Source organism: Culex quinquefasciatus, chromosome 3 (assembly GCF_015732765.1).
Source record: "Culex quinquefasciatus strain JHB chromosome 3, VPISU_Cqui_1.0_pri_paternal, whole genome shotgun sequence".
In the NCBI taxonomy this organism is placed as follows: domain Eukaryota; kingdom Metazoa; phylum Arthropoda; class Insecta; order Diptera; family Culicidae; genus Culex; species Culex quinquefasciatus.
Window position 1 is genome coordinate 129,822,190 of NC_051863.1, and position 14,868 is coordinate 129,837,057.

At 38.0% G+C, this 14,868-nt stretch overlaps 1 protein-coding gene across 7 annotated transcripts in view; it reads left to right on the forward strand.

The window, feature by feature from the left end:
• LOC6049979 overlaps window positions 1-14,868 on the forward strand; it is a 215,151-nt gene that overhangs the window by 158,726 nt on the left and 41,557 nt on the right. For all 7 annotated transcript variants that reach the window (XM_038262873.1, XM_038262872.1, XM_038262871.1 and 4 more), the window contains 3 exons: window positions 7,038-7,922; window positions 9,005-9,703; window positions 12,971-13,141. In XM_038262873.1, coding sequence (XP_038118801.1) covers window positions 7,038-7,922; window positions 9,005-9,703; window positions 12,971-13,137 — 1,751 coding nt within the window. In that variant the 3' untranslated portion in view covers window positions 13,138-13,141. The remainder of the gene's footprint in view (window positions 1-7,037; window positions 7,923-9,004; window positions 9,704-12,970; window positions 13,142-14,868) is intronic.

Sequence of the window (14,868 nt, forward strand, 5' to 3'; positions counted from 1 at the left end):
CATTTTGTCGGGTGTTTCGGACGCCAAAATGATCGAAAACCCCATCATTCAGTTTTTTCGCTGTGTATAAAATTGTTTAAAATTATTCCTGAATCGGTTTTGATGATATCTTTTGTTTGAGTAGTTATATTGATTTTGATAGTTATTCAATCGATTTTGATGGGTTGAAAAGTTACGATTATCATTCACGTCTTGCTTTTGATTTGAAAATTCATTTTTAATGTTTTGTGAATTTAATCTTTGTTTGTCCTTGTACAAATTTTCAAATTCCTCATTACTAATTCTTTTTTCTTCTAGAATACTCAAAAAATCTCTAAAGTTTTGTATTGTTAAATTTCTTGCAGTTTGTTGCAAATAAGTATTCTTCAGTCCCGCAATAAAATGAATTCTTAGATTTTCCATTGCAAAGCTATCAACATTTTTATCGATTTCTAAATCGAATAAAATTTCTAGTGCCCTGTTCTTGTATGCTTTAAAAGTTTCATGTTCGTACTGCGAAAGAGTATCGATCCGTTTGAAAATATTTAAAGAAGACTTTTTATCACCAAATTCATGTAACAAATTCTTTTCAATTTCTTCCCAAGTAAGTTTTAAAATAGTTTTAGTAAATGGTTTAGCTTTACCTTTTAATTTCAGTTGTAATACATTAATCAAAGGTGTAAGAGAAACGCCTTTTGGAATTTTATTGTAAAAATAATTAATTTGATCAAGGAAAGAATTTAAATCTTCTGATTTACCATAAAAATCTGGAATACACTTAATCGCAGAATCCATTGGAAACTCGGTATCCTCCATCACATTCAATTTTAAATCTATCAAACGCTCTTTTTGATTTAGTTTACTTGCAAAACATTCAAGAGTTAACTGAAATGATTTGACAGTTTCATTAAAATTGTTCACAATCTTGTCATATTCTTTGGGAATTGAACACTCTCGTAACTCAATCAATTTATCTTTGTAAGAATTGACTGCCACTTTTGCTTCTTTCATTTTTAAAACAATGTCTTCCTGTTCATTAGGAATATTATTGGAAAGAAAATTCATTTCCGTAGCAAAATAATCATCTAGTTTCTTTAAATTTTCCATGTTGAGAGAATTTTACAGTTTCACTTTTCAAAATAACATTTAATAAAAGAAATAATGCCCATGAACAAAATTATCCACTTCAATTTAATTACAAAAATAGTAAAATATTACAACTTACCCATTTTTCTTTGCTGGTTTTCTGGATGTTCTCCATGGCTGGCGGTTCGATAAGAATACTTCGATAATCGTGATTTTTCTAGGCTGCAAACTTCTCTCGTCACAAAACTGAAGTTGCATTCCATGGTTTTGGCTGGCGGTTTGACACATTTTTTTCAATCATCATGGCTGGTGTTTGAACTGCCATCTTCACTCATCACTAAAAGTTTCCTTTGGCATTGGCTAGCGGTTCGACACTGGTTTTTTCACTTGTCCGAAAATAACGTTCGACACCATTTTCACTTTAACTCCAAAATATGTATTCTTAGATTTTCCTTAAGCTTATGGCAGCATTTCACCATGCTTCTAAGATATGCCCCGTGGCATTTTGGTTGAATCTGTGCATCGAAGCACTTACACCGAATAATCAACTCCAACTCTCAACTCCCACTCTTAACTCTTTCCTAATTTCAACTACCTCGATTCTAAATCTAACTTAGGCTTTTATACTCTGAAGCGTTTTTAGTCAAGACGCATGCGCAATATTCATCTCTACGGGAGTAGCTCAGCCACGTGCGTTTTGACTACACCGCGTTGATCTTGAAATCTTTCTGCTCGAAATTTCTCAGCAGGGATCCTGGCAGAGTTCATGACCCTTCTGTTTTCGCTTTGTGCTTTTCCTTCTATCCTCCTACTGTGTTTATTTATATCTTAACCTACGTGCTCCTAGAAATATGACACTTGACTCGTGTCAACATGTGTTAATGAGTGCATCTGAAGATGTTGCACTTCGTCTGATTGGTAAGACCAATGTACTTTTGACAAACTCTTCCCTGTTGGTCGAACTAAAAATCTAAATTTATACTCTGATTAACTGAGGGTCGCTACACCGGTTTCAAAATCGGAATTACTTTGGCATTTTTCCAACTACTGGGAAAATATGCCAAATCAAAACATTTGTTGAAAATTTTGACCAAGCAACTTAAAGTTGCTTCTGGTAATTTTTTAATTAAAATGTAAAAAATGCCATCCTCACCAGGGGCTTTCATATTTTTAAATTTTTTGATAATAGATTTTATTTCATTCAGATCCGTATTAAAAACTTCATCTGATGAAAATTCTTGTTCAACAATATTCTGAAATTCTATTGAAATTTGATTTTCAATAGGACTCAAAACATTCAAGTTGAAATTATGAGCACTCTCAAACTGCTGAGCAAGTTTTGAGCTTTTTCCCCATTAGTTAATAGAATATTATCACCATCTTTTAAAGAAGGGATGGGTTTTGAGGTTTCTTAAGAACCTTTGAAAGTTTCAAAAAGGTTTGGAATAAGGTTTAATTTGTTCGACATCTCTTGCGAACTTTTCATTTCGCAGGAGAGTGAATCTGTAGTCAATAACCTTTTGCAAATCTTTTGAATTCGCTTCAGTGCAGGATCACGAGAACGTTGATACTGTCTTCGGCGAACATTTTCAGACGAATCAGAAGCTGAAGATCGTCATCAATAATGGGAGAATCAAATTTGACTTGGACTTTAGGAATAGCAATATTCCTAGCATCCAAAATTGCATTAGTTAAAGATTCCAAGGCTGAATCAATATCAGCTTTGGTTTCTAAAACAAAATCATGATTTAAATTATTCTCAATATGATGCTGATACCTGTCCCAATTAGCTTTGTGGTAATTAAACACAGAACTATTGGGTCTGGTAACTGCTTCATGAGAAAGTGAAAAAGTTACTGGGAGGTGATAAGAATCAAAATCAGCATGAGTCACTAAAGGACCACAATACTGACTTTGATTTGTCAACACCAAATCAATTGTTGATGGATTTCTAACAGAAGAAAAGCAAGTTGGCCCATTCGGGTATAAAACCGAAAAAAGACTAGAAGTGCAATCTCTGAACAGAATTTTACCATTGGAATTTACTTTTGAATTATTCCAAGATTGGTGTTTGGCATTAAAATCACCGATGATCAAAAATCGAGATCTATGCCGAGTAAGTTTATTCAAATCCCTTTGAAATAATTTTTATTTTCCCAGTGCATTGGAATGGCAAATATGCAGCTGCAATCATAATTTTCCCAAAGAAGTTTCAAGTTCAATGCCCAAACTTTCAATAACTTTTAACTTAAAGTCACGTAACGTGCTATAAGTCATACTACGGTGGATAACTATTGCAACTCCACCGCCATTTCGATTCATTCGGTTATTAGTTATAACTTTATAATCTGGATCACTTTTCAAATAAGTGCCAGTTTTTAAAAATGTTTCGGTTATAACAGCAACATGCACGTTATGAACTCGTAAAAGTTGAAAAATTCATTTTCTTTCGCTTTTAAAGAGCGAGCATTAAAATTCATAATATTGATGGAATTACTTAGATCCATGATTAAACTTCAGGGTAAGAACAACATCATTCGCAAATTTTAATCCAATCTGGATTGCTTCCATCATGGATGTAGCATTACTCATTGTTTGAATCAAACCAAACAGTGAGTTTTGCAAAAAGTCATTTTTCAAACGTAACATCGCCGAGATCAGAAGATCCCAAAGCGTTGCCAGCAGAAACATTTTCAAATGAGATTTGAGGTACCTGCCCAATTTCAGAAAGATTGGTAGAGGATTTAAAATTCGTGGATGAACCCGAAACGACGTTAGCATAAGAAATGCCATTGTTGTTACCTAACTTTTCCACGGTAGGGGTATTTCTAGCATTGTTCGAGTGAGACAGCACGAACGTTTGATTTAAAGATGCAGGTACAACCTGACTTTGAGAAAATTTCGGTTTGGATTTCGGCTGATGCTTAGCACGAGAATCCAAAACCTTTTTCTGATGGGGCAATCCCAGAAATTTGATTTGTGATTTCCACCACAATTTGCACATTTAAATTGGGTGACTTCTTTCACGGGACAATTGTCCTTGTCGTGAGAAGAATCCCCGCAAACCATGCATTTTGGAACCATGGCGCAATGATCAGTACCGTGACCGAATGCCTGGCAACGCCGGCACTGGGTCAGATTCTGGCCATTACCGCCATGTTTCTTAAATGCTCCCACTTTACCCGTACATGGAACAAAAACTGAACTTTGTCCAAAAGTTTCAAATTGTTGATTTCATTTCTGTTGAAATGAATCAGATAAAATTGTGAAGTCAAACCAAAGCGAGAAATATTCCCGTTTGATTTTTCTTCATTGGTATTACTTGGGATGGGGCAAAGCCAAGCAACACCTTAAGTTCGTTTTTGATCTCATCCACCGACAAGTCGTTGGAGAGACCTTTCAAGACCGCCTTGAATGGCCGAGCATTCTTGGTCTCATACGTGTAGAAATTGTGTTTGTGGTTTTCAAATAACCAACAAAAGTTTGGTGATCTTGTAAAGATTCCGTCAACAAGCGACATTCTCCTCTTCGACCAAGCTGGAACGAAACTTTCAAATTGCAAGTTTCCTTGCAATTCTTCAGTTGCGTTCGAAAGCTGGCCAAATCGGAGACGGAAGTCACAACAATTGGCGGAGCCTTTACTCGTTTCTCGACGGCAGAAGGCTCAGTACGAGGAGAAGGTTCCTTGTCATCAGTTTCGGATAAAACACCGAAACTGTTTGTCAATGGAATTGGAGGATTGACCTCACATTCAGAATCAGAATCAGACCTCAGAAGAGGCTGTTTTCTTTTTCTGTTTCCGTTAGCCGGTTTAGCGTTCAAACGCTTCACCGACGTAACGACCAAATCTTCAGAAGATTTGCGTTTACCTTTGTTTTGACGCATTTTGCAAGCAAAGTTCTCTTAAAAAGATGGCTTCGTTTGTAAAATACAACAAAATTTCAGGCGGGGTTAGTCTTGAAAAGACTGTTTAGAATTTTGGAAAATAACTCAGGTAGTCTTTAAAAAGACTGTGAATTTTGTTTTGAAATAACTCTGAGCTTAGGTAGTAAAAAATACCGCAGCTCTAGTGTCCGTTCACCACGAAGGTTCGCAAGACACTGAGAAGCGTTAGCTTTGGTGTTAATTGCAGCCTGCGAGCGAAAAAGTAGTTTTTGTCAGTCTTCCCGAAACGCGCGCACGCCGTACACGCCGTACAAGTTTTCAGTGCAGATGAACCTCAAACACACCAGGCTGCCATGTTCAAGTTCTCCCCGCACGGCGCACTCAAGTTTACACGGGGTGCACACCTCGGGTACAACGCCGTGCGAGCGAAGAGCGTGTAAAGAGACGAAAAAATGACTGCTTCTCACTCTCTCTGTGGCAAACACTGTAGTGTGACTGCAGCGGAGAATGAAACACCACTTTACAGCAGAGGGAGCGTGAGGGCACAATTTTTGTCTCTTTTCTGCGTCGTCGACTTGCACGGGGTTTGTACCCGGGGTGCAAGGTTCGGTTTAAACTTGAGGTTCGTGTACGGGTACAGCCTGTACACGGCAGAGTTTAGGTTTGCTTGTACGCGTGCACACGCGGTGCTGGTGTTTGATCGAGTACAGAAAACAGAGAACATGGTTGAACGCGGTGCACGGGGATCACTGGTTTTTGTCCATAATTTACTTTTACACCTCAGAATCAAACATTCATAAATAACTTTGCAAGGAAGCGTCCATCCAGTAGACACACTTTTCCCCCAAATATGAGCCTGATTGGTTGAAACTACGACCTGTGAGAGCCAGTTTATCATTGTTCCCCGTGTCTCATTTATGACTACTCTACTGTAAACAGCATTAGAATATTCCTTTTTCAACTATTAACAAAATGAATTTGGAGACATTTGGTTGTATCATTGCCGAGGCATTTCTATTTTAAATTATCAGTTTCAAAAAGTTAAAAGCTAAGGTCGTAGATGGTGCCTTTCACTTTTGAGGCAATGGCTGTCAATGCTGGCTCTGAATTCAGGGTCCACAAAGAAACCCATTTTTTGATTGAAACATTCTGAATCAAGATTTGAATGTTTTCTAAAACAAACATGGCCGTCAAATGGCCGATCGGGAATGATGCCCTCAACTTGTCTCGTTTGCAGGGTTCTGACTCAATAAAGCATAGCTTCGGGAAATAGAATTATATTGTTTTGTTACATCTCGTCGCCGTCGTGCTAACTTGTCGTACGTGTATTTTGGGCCAAATTAAGTTATGAACGTCATTTTGTGCAGCTAACAATGCCTCACCTTTTGACCTTCACAGATCCCCAAAATTCGATTTCAATCCTGAGATATTCAACGAAATTCGAAAAAACTCCGTGAATTTTTGTCACTTTACATATAAAAGTAGTTTCTATCTTGTCGTACTATCTTGTCACTCCCTAAAAATTGATGTAAGCGCGACAACTGACCAAAGGGATTTCAGGTCAGAACGCGTTTGACGCAAGTACAAGTTAGACTACCGTGAACATTTGTTATTATAACTCGGGACTCGGGACTTAAACCAAACTTCGGGACAATGCACATAATGGTCAGCCAGACAAAACATGTTTGTTATTGTTTACATTGCGTGTTTTCGTTTTTGTTTATTCAAGGACAAACATCAAAACGCGTTTTTCTCTGAACGTCAGAATACGGTGACTGACTGATTGCCAGTTCTCAATACCCCCTGTGTGAAAAAAATCTAGACCAAGCACGATTGATATAACATTCTTGAAATTTTTGAAACGGGGAAAAAAAATTGAAATATTGAACCTTTTAGTGATGAAACGTTATTTTGCCAATTTAATTTCCTAATGAAATATTTATTTCCACAATTTCGCATCGGTTCCCGATCCATCTCTGTCAACCGCAACTCTCCTACTTGTCTCGCTAAATTTCCCACTTTCACGCATCACCACACACTAATAACACCGCGTGTACTAAACCCTTCCTTCCCTCCCATCTGTTCAGACGTGCCAACAAAGCCCGAACTAAGCGGAAATCCTGCGGCCGTCATCGACACGACCAACCGACTGCAGCTGACCAATCCATCGTCTACAACTTCAACGACGACGACGCCATCGCCATCGCCCCTTCCATCGTCCGACGTCCTGTCACAACTATCGCCGGCCCAATCCGGTTCATCGTCAACGACCACCACCGTCACTTTATCAGCGATATCATCAACGACGACCACCGGTTCAGTGACACCAGAGCCTTCCCAGGCGGCAGTGCTGCCATCGTCGTCACCGGACGATGCTGGTGGCACGGCGGCCGTCAGAATATTGCATCCGCCACCACCGGAAAGCATCCCGCAGAACATTCTGTCATTCCCGCAGACACCGCCCATCATGATGTATCGGCCAGTGGTGCCAGCGATTAAAAACGGAACCAGTGCTGCCATCCCACTGCTCGCGGGTGAACAGCGGAACAAACATCGGCCGCTGAAAAAGGTCAACCCGTTCCACGGTGGCAAAAAGCCCTACCGGAAGACACCGCAAAAGAGCAGCAAAGATTACGCGATAAACTTTGGCCAGATTGATGGGAGCACTGGCAAGATGGCGTCGGTGGCTGTGGTGGCGCCCCCGTCGATGACCGAACGGATTACTTCCGGGCCGCCGGTCAGTTTTGACGAAGTGGCAGGCCGGTTAACCGTCGGCGACCGGAACGATGGTCAGGAGGCCTGGCGCCGGAAGCAGCAGGAAGAGGAGGATGAAGATGGCGAAGATGACGATGAGGAGGACGAGGATGACGAAGAAGATGAAGATGGCAGTGCGGAAGCGGAACTGCGAGGCCAGATTTATGACGGTGGATCGCGAAGTGGTCGCGTGGATGGGAGCAGAGCCGGAAGTAAAGGTAAGGAGGGAAGGGACTTTAGGGTTGTTAATTTGATTGCTTCGTGGGGGGAAGTGTTGGTTTTGTGAATAGCTTGGGCGCGTGCTTTAGTCAAGTTGATGGGCAATTGGAAAGTTGACCGTTTCGTCAATTGCTTCAATTATGGTGATGGATTATATAACATACATTATGATGACCAGAAAATTTTGTTTTTTATCTCTATCATTTCATTGACAGAAATATTAAATGAAAACAACAAACAACAAACAACAAACAACAAACAACAAACAACAAACAACAAACAACAAACAACAAACAACAAACAACAAACAACAAACAACAAACAACAAACAACAAACAACAAACAACAAACAACAAACAACAAACAACAAACAACAAACAACAAACAACAAACAACAAACAACAAACAACAAACAACAAACAACAAACAACAAACAACAAACAACAAACAACAAACAACAAACAACAAACAACAAACAACAAACAACAAACAACAAACAACAAACAACAAACAACAAACAACAAACAACAAACAACAAACAACAAACAACAAACAACAAACAACAAACAACAAACAACAAACAACAAACAACAAACAACAAACAACAAACAACAAACAACAAACAACAAACAACAAACAACAAACAACAAACAACAAACAACAAACAACAAACAACAAACAACAAACAACAAACAACAAACAACAAACAACAAACAACAAACAACAAACAACAAACAACAAACAACAAACAACAAACAACAAACAACAAACAACAAACAACAAACATACTATCGGAAATATCAATTGATTTGTTAAAGCAAGGATTTTTTTTTTAAATATCTAAATGAGAGCTTTTTCTTGTCAAATATAGTCATCATCTTTTTTTCACTTGAATGCTCTGCTCAGTCAACTTTTCCCTTTCCAATTGCTTACTCACCTTTCTTCCCCCATCCCAAAATTACCATGTTGTTCAATTATGATAATTCGGCGGGCGCACGTTGTCACTGGTTGTAACAACGACCGAACTGTTGTCCTTTAACCTGATTTAATAATGTCTCCTCTCTCCGCCAATCGATTCCAGGCGATGCCGACAGCGTCGGCGGCCAGTTCGGTGGCTATGGCTACGGCATGTTCAAAGAGCCGGACGAGGACAAACAGCCGCCCCAGCACTACATCATCACTTCGTCGGGCCACGTGGAAATGTTTGACGACGACGCCGACGGCAGCATGGAGGCCACGGAGAACGCCTTCGGGCTGAATCGATTCCCGGTGGCAGGCAGCACAACTGGCCAACCCGTGGTTACGGGCACGCTCGCCTTCGGTGAAGGAGCCATCGCGGGCGGTCAACCGGCGGTTCCACCGTTGATCACGATGACAACCAACGTGACACAGAACTGGAATTATTCCGGTCAACAGCAGGATGGCACTTCCGGTCAGGGACCGCCCCCGTTGACCCCGTACGCGGGGTCCGTCATTGACGTGCTCAACTCGACGACGGTGGATGGCGTTGGGGGTGTAGGTGGCGGTCTGGACTATCTGGACGACAATCAGACCGAGCTGATTTATCCGGCCGTGCCGGGGCTGACCGGGGGAAGTGAAGGGGACAGTGGCAGCAACAGTAGGAGGGGGGGTGGTTCTGACAGGCAGACAGGACCGGTGACGGTGACGACGACGACGACGACGACCGGTGTTACCGGGGCCAGTGACTCGTCGATGACCACGTCGGCGAGTAGTGGCGGGAGGATGGTGGAGAAGCAGGAGAAGCACTGCGTTGTGATGGGTAAGTGAAATCATTTAAAAGAGAAATTCATGCTGTATTTATTTCTAATTCAAATGTTATTGAACATATTTAATTCTATTTAGATTTGTTGTGAATCTTTGCTTATTGACTGAAGACTATTCAGAAAATGAAACAGATAACGATCATGCTTCGAATTCCCGGACGCTCTGAATTTCAGGCACTATTCTATCAATTATTTGAACATAATTTCCCATAACAGTTGTCAATACTTTGTTATTTGATGATATTTCATTATCAAATTTAATTTAATATTTATTTTGGAAGCTGTATTCATAGCCAAAAACAGTAAAAAATAAAATTAAATGAGTATGCTTTAAAATTGAAACAATTCACCAACACTTATCATATGCCCCCTAAGCCACGGGAAAACAAAGCAGAAATTTATAGTTTGATAGTCCTAGCAATATTGATTGGTTTGCTCTAAACAGCTTGTTTGAGTCCTAAAAAATGCCGTTTCTAACTTATAACAGGATAATTTGCCTCTTATATAACTTATAAAAGATGTTATGCTACTGAAGGTCCAGATTTTAAATCATGTTGTGCATGGAAAAAAAAATATTTCAAATTTTTAAATTGCCTTTTTTATCAAAATGTAATTTCTCAAAATCCGTATGTCATAAAAAAAAGAAAGGTCAATATTTAAGGGTCAAACCTTCGTAAATTCAAAGCCATAGAAAAGAAATGACAAAAATGTTGCTTCTGAAAAAAAAGAAAAACACATTTAAAATTAATTTAAGGGGTTACATACATGTAGAAAATCACAAAATTTCATATCATAGAAAATTAATAAAATCATCTTAAAAGATGATTTTCAATCACTCCTGAAAGTTCCATGAAGATATTTCATAATTTAAATAAGTTACAGACGATTTAGGCTGAAAATTTTGCTATGCGCAAAGCGAACTTTACCAGCGTTTTCTCTGAAGACCGAGTTGATTTACGGGTGCCACGATATCTCGAGATGGGATACGCCAAGTTGGCTGAAATTTTGGGTGAAGACTCGCAACACATATCCCGTGTGCATGACGAAGTCCGATTTACAAAAAAATAATACAAACATCAAAAACTTTCGATTTTTTATATGAAAAACTTAAAAAATATTTTGATCTTTTTTTTAAATAAACTTTTTGAAAATCAGCGTTTGTCATGCACACAGAGCTGGTGTAACGAGTCTTCACCAAAATTTGGAGCCGATTTGGTCAAGGCTTCGTGGCGCGGTGGTTAGCGGCTTCGGCTGCTGATCCCTAAGTTGCTATGGGGCGCGGGTTCGGTACCCGTTTTTTTATTGTTAACTACATATAGCTGTATCTCAGCAATGATACAATCAAGTGTCTTCAAATTTATGAAAATGTATATTTTAATGTCCTGAAAAAAAGATTTAAAAAAAGTTTGAGTTTGTGTTCAAACCAACCTTTATTATTTTTGGCGATTTACATGAATGTAACCCCTTGATGCAATATTGCTTTTTAAATTGAAAAGATCTTACGATTATAGATAATCTTATAAAATGGACCATTTTCAAGTTTTTAGCTTTTTTAATCATAATTTAGGCCAATGCAAATCTTTTTCAAAGTTTATTTAACCCCCCTCCCTCTTTTCAAATTTAGGTCGAAAAATCAGCGAAAAAAAGCTAAAAAAAAATCAAAATTTTGAATGACTTCTACTTATATTTAACCAACTGAAAACAGCCTATAATGCATTTATCTGCATTGTTAATAATATATTGCCTTTTTTGACTCGATTGTATATATTTTGATTTTTTTTAGAAATTTCATTTCACCACAAAAACTTTTTTTAGAACAAAACAAAATTGTCGATATTTAGATATTTTGGAAACTTATGATTGTAAAACAACTGGACCAATACATAATGCATAATAACATTTTTTATTCAATTGTAGAAACCAGGGCTTGTAATTTAAATTTCCATACTTTTTTTATTTATCAAATGGCGAAACAATTGTTAAATTTTCCAATCATACCGAAATCAAAATCCAACATACTAAAATCTAGGCAATGCTTGACATTTTTTAAAAATTTTGAAAATATTTTTTTTTCAGAAATATTGAAATATTTGACAAATTTTTAGGTTTTTTAAATTGAAAATCTGACAAATGGTTGTTGAGCTTACGTCTTTTGAAAAAAAAAAAACGAATTGGATGACACTCGAAAAAAGCTTTATTTTATTAATTTTTACTCTTTGCTTGGATGTACATTATAAAGCATTTCTCAGCTATACACTGGAACGCCCAACGCATGTCCAACTTACACGGACGCCCAAGGGTCCCAAAAAAGGTGGAACGGTAACTTCAACTCGCTGGTTCTCGGGCATTACTCAACCAATCGGGACGATTCTTGTTTCCAGTGATTTGTAAGAATGTTTAGATGATACTAAAATTTTGCAGAACTTGATTTGAACAAATCTGTAATTTCTGCGACCGAAAACATCGTTCCGGCGATTTTCTAAAAAATTATTTATTTCTTTTAATCATCGCTTTGCAACTATTTGAGCAAAAGACTTTCTAGTGGTTGCATTTTATAGACAATTTTCTATAAAATGCAAAAGAGGGCGGTGCCAAAAATAGAGGGATGATCCAATCAGCACCAAACTTGGGATTTCTGTTAACTGTCGATAGATGAACGTTCCCTCCAAGTTTGGTCCAAATCGGTGAAGGTCGAATCCAAAAGTGTATTCAGTTGACATGGAATGACCCTTATATACTTCAATGTAATCTTGATTTCAATAATCTTCACTGAATTTATTCTAACGAAAACACAATCAAACCGAATGAACAATTATGTTGATAGACTTGCTTCCTGTTTGAAATTGGCGCATGCCAAAACCGAGCTCAAAACATCCTGTCATATTGCTCGTGATGTGTTAAATGAGCTGAAAATACCAATTTGCAGAGTGCGCCCCGGATTGGGCGTTCAAACGCACTCATCTTTCCATCAAAGCAGCCAAAGCTCGAGCATGAGCAAGTCTGACCTCGTTGATTAACCATCAGCAAATCGACAGGTCACTGATTAGGTAAATCGAATTGTGGGTGAAGATTTCTAGTCTTATCATGTCAGTCATACTTGAATTTAAAGCATATTTTTGCAACATATTGTCAAAATTTACTCATAAATAATAGAACATGTATTTGAAAAAAAAGAATTTTAAATAATGAAACTTTTTGATATTTGTAAAAACATGTTGAAAACAATTCACGATTTTTGTTTGCTTTGATTTTAATTATTTCAGGTGTGCCGTACAAGGTGGGCTCGGTGTTGAAGCAGGAAACCGGCAACTGTCTGCACTGCGTCTGTGTGGCCGGTCCGGAGAATGATCCGGTGCCCCGGGTAACTTGCACGCCGCTCAACTGTCCACCGCTCATCCTGCCCGACATTCTGGACGGTGCGGGCTTCTAAGAAGGTGAGCTTTGTACTTGTTTCTACAATTGCCAGTTATTTTTTATGTTTTCATCTTAAAATCTTTACCCATATTTCCCTCGATTATTTCCCCTGAATCCAAACTGGAAAACCCCCAAACCTCAATCAAGCAAATTGATTCGCCACCGGAGTCAACCGCCACCACAATCAAAGATGTCACATTTCCGACAGAGCACACGATATTTGCAATATCAAATGACTCCTTCCGGCCCAGAAGGCACCCATTTCGCAGCAGACGAAAAAAGAAAACTCTTTCAATTTGCATAACAATAAGCATGTTGTTCTAAACGGTTGCTCTCCATACGCCGTAGGCCAAATTCGTGGGTTGAAAATCGGAAAATCGGGAAAATCGGAAAATGGATTGGTTCAGAGATTTGTCAAAACCATCAACCACCTTGGCACGTTTCAATGAATATTTGAATAAAAGATTGCGCCGGGAGCCATATAGGGGTATCGTTATGAATGTGTGTGTATGTGATACCAATACCGATGTGTGTTTGTGAGGGATATCAATATTTCCAGGTGAGAATTGAGGCAATTTTCCGTTTCGAAACAAGCACCAGCATCGAACAAAACTCGTTATATTCGTTTATATCTTGTTTGATTATGTTTTTTCGCTACTTCCATTCCCATCGAAGGATAGGAAAAGGTTTTGTCGGATTTTTTTATCCCGCCGGGAGAAAGTAGCTTCATTACGAAGAAATACAACACAGACCTACCGGGAAGTTTATCACCTTCATTATTCATGATGGGAGAAGCACTTCAGGGTAATGACAGTCGAATAAACAGCGATGAGTTTGAACTTGACCTTTGTGATACAAAGCATGATAATGCTTTAAAAGTCATACAGAAAGACATTTGATGAAATTTTGAACAAATAAAGCAGAAATGATAAAAACCATTTGACTTGTTTTTATCCGAATTTCCCAAAAAAAAATTACTTGATAAAAAAAGTAGGTTCTTTACGATATCTAGCTGAATTTCTAAATCCGTTTCAATAAAAAAACCTCACAACGGATAAGAAATTAAAATTAGTTTTTTTTTGTGAATTTATGTAGCGTACGAAATGTGCTTATGTATGTAACAAGTAATACAATCGTGCTCTGAACAAATGGCAACCAGAGTGACGAAAATTATCTCGATTTAAGCCTTATGAAACTGTTTTTAAACTGCCATTTTGTATAAGGACTCAAAATTGGGTAATTTTTAGACCAAAACCTATAAATAAAGACCAATTCCAGCTCAAATTAGGAATTCTTCTTGTACTTTTGTACCAATGAAACTTTGTAGATATGTTATTCTAGGCCTATATAAGCCATTTTTGTGTCAATTGTACTCGAAAATAACATTTGAGAAGGGCGTAAGTTATTTAAATATTTTCGAATTTGCAATTTAAAAATTACAGTTTCTCGAAGCCGTTGCATCGTATCAACAAAAGGTCAAGGACAAACTTGTAAGAAATTGAGCGGACTTTCTGAAAAAAAATACACTGAAATAAAAAAAAACACGCCCTTTTATGAGATTTTTTGATTTTTAGTTTAATAGTCAAATTTTAAGGTAATGTCAGGATTTTTTTTCGTTCAAAATTTTTGAGTAAATAGCCTAAGATGTTACAAAAAGACTCACGAAAAATGCGAAATGGTATGCCTCTTCTAAAAAAAATAAAAAAAAATCATTTAGAGCAATTCCAGCCCAAACCAGGAATTTTTT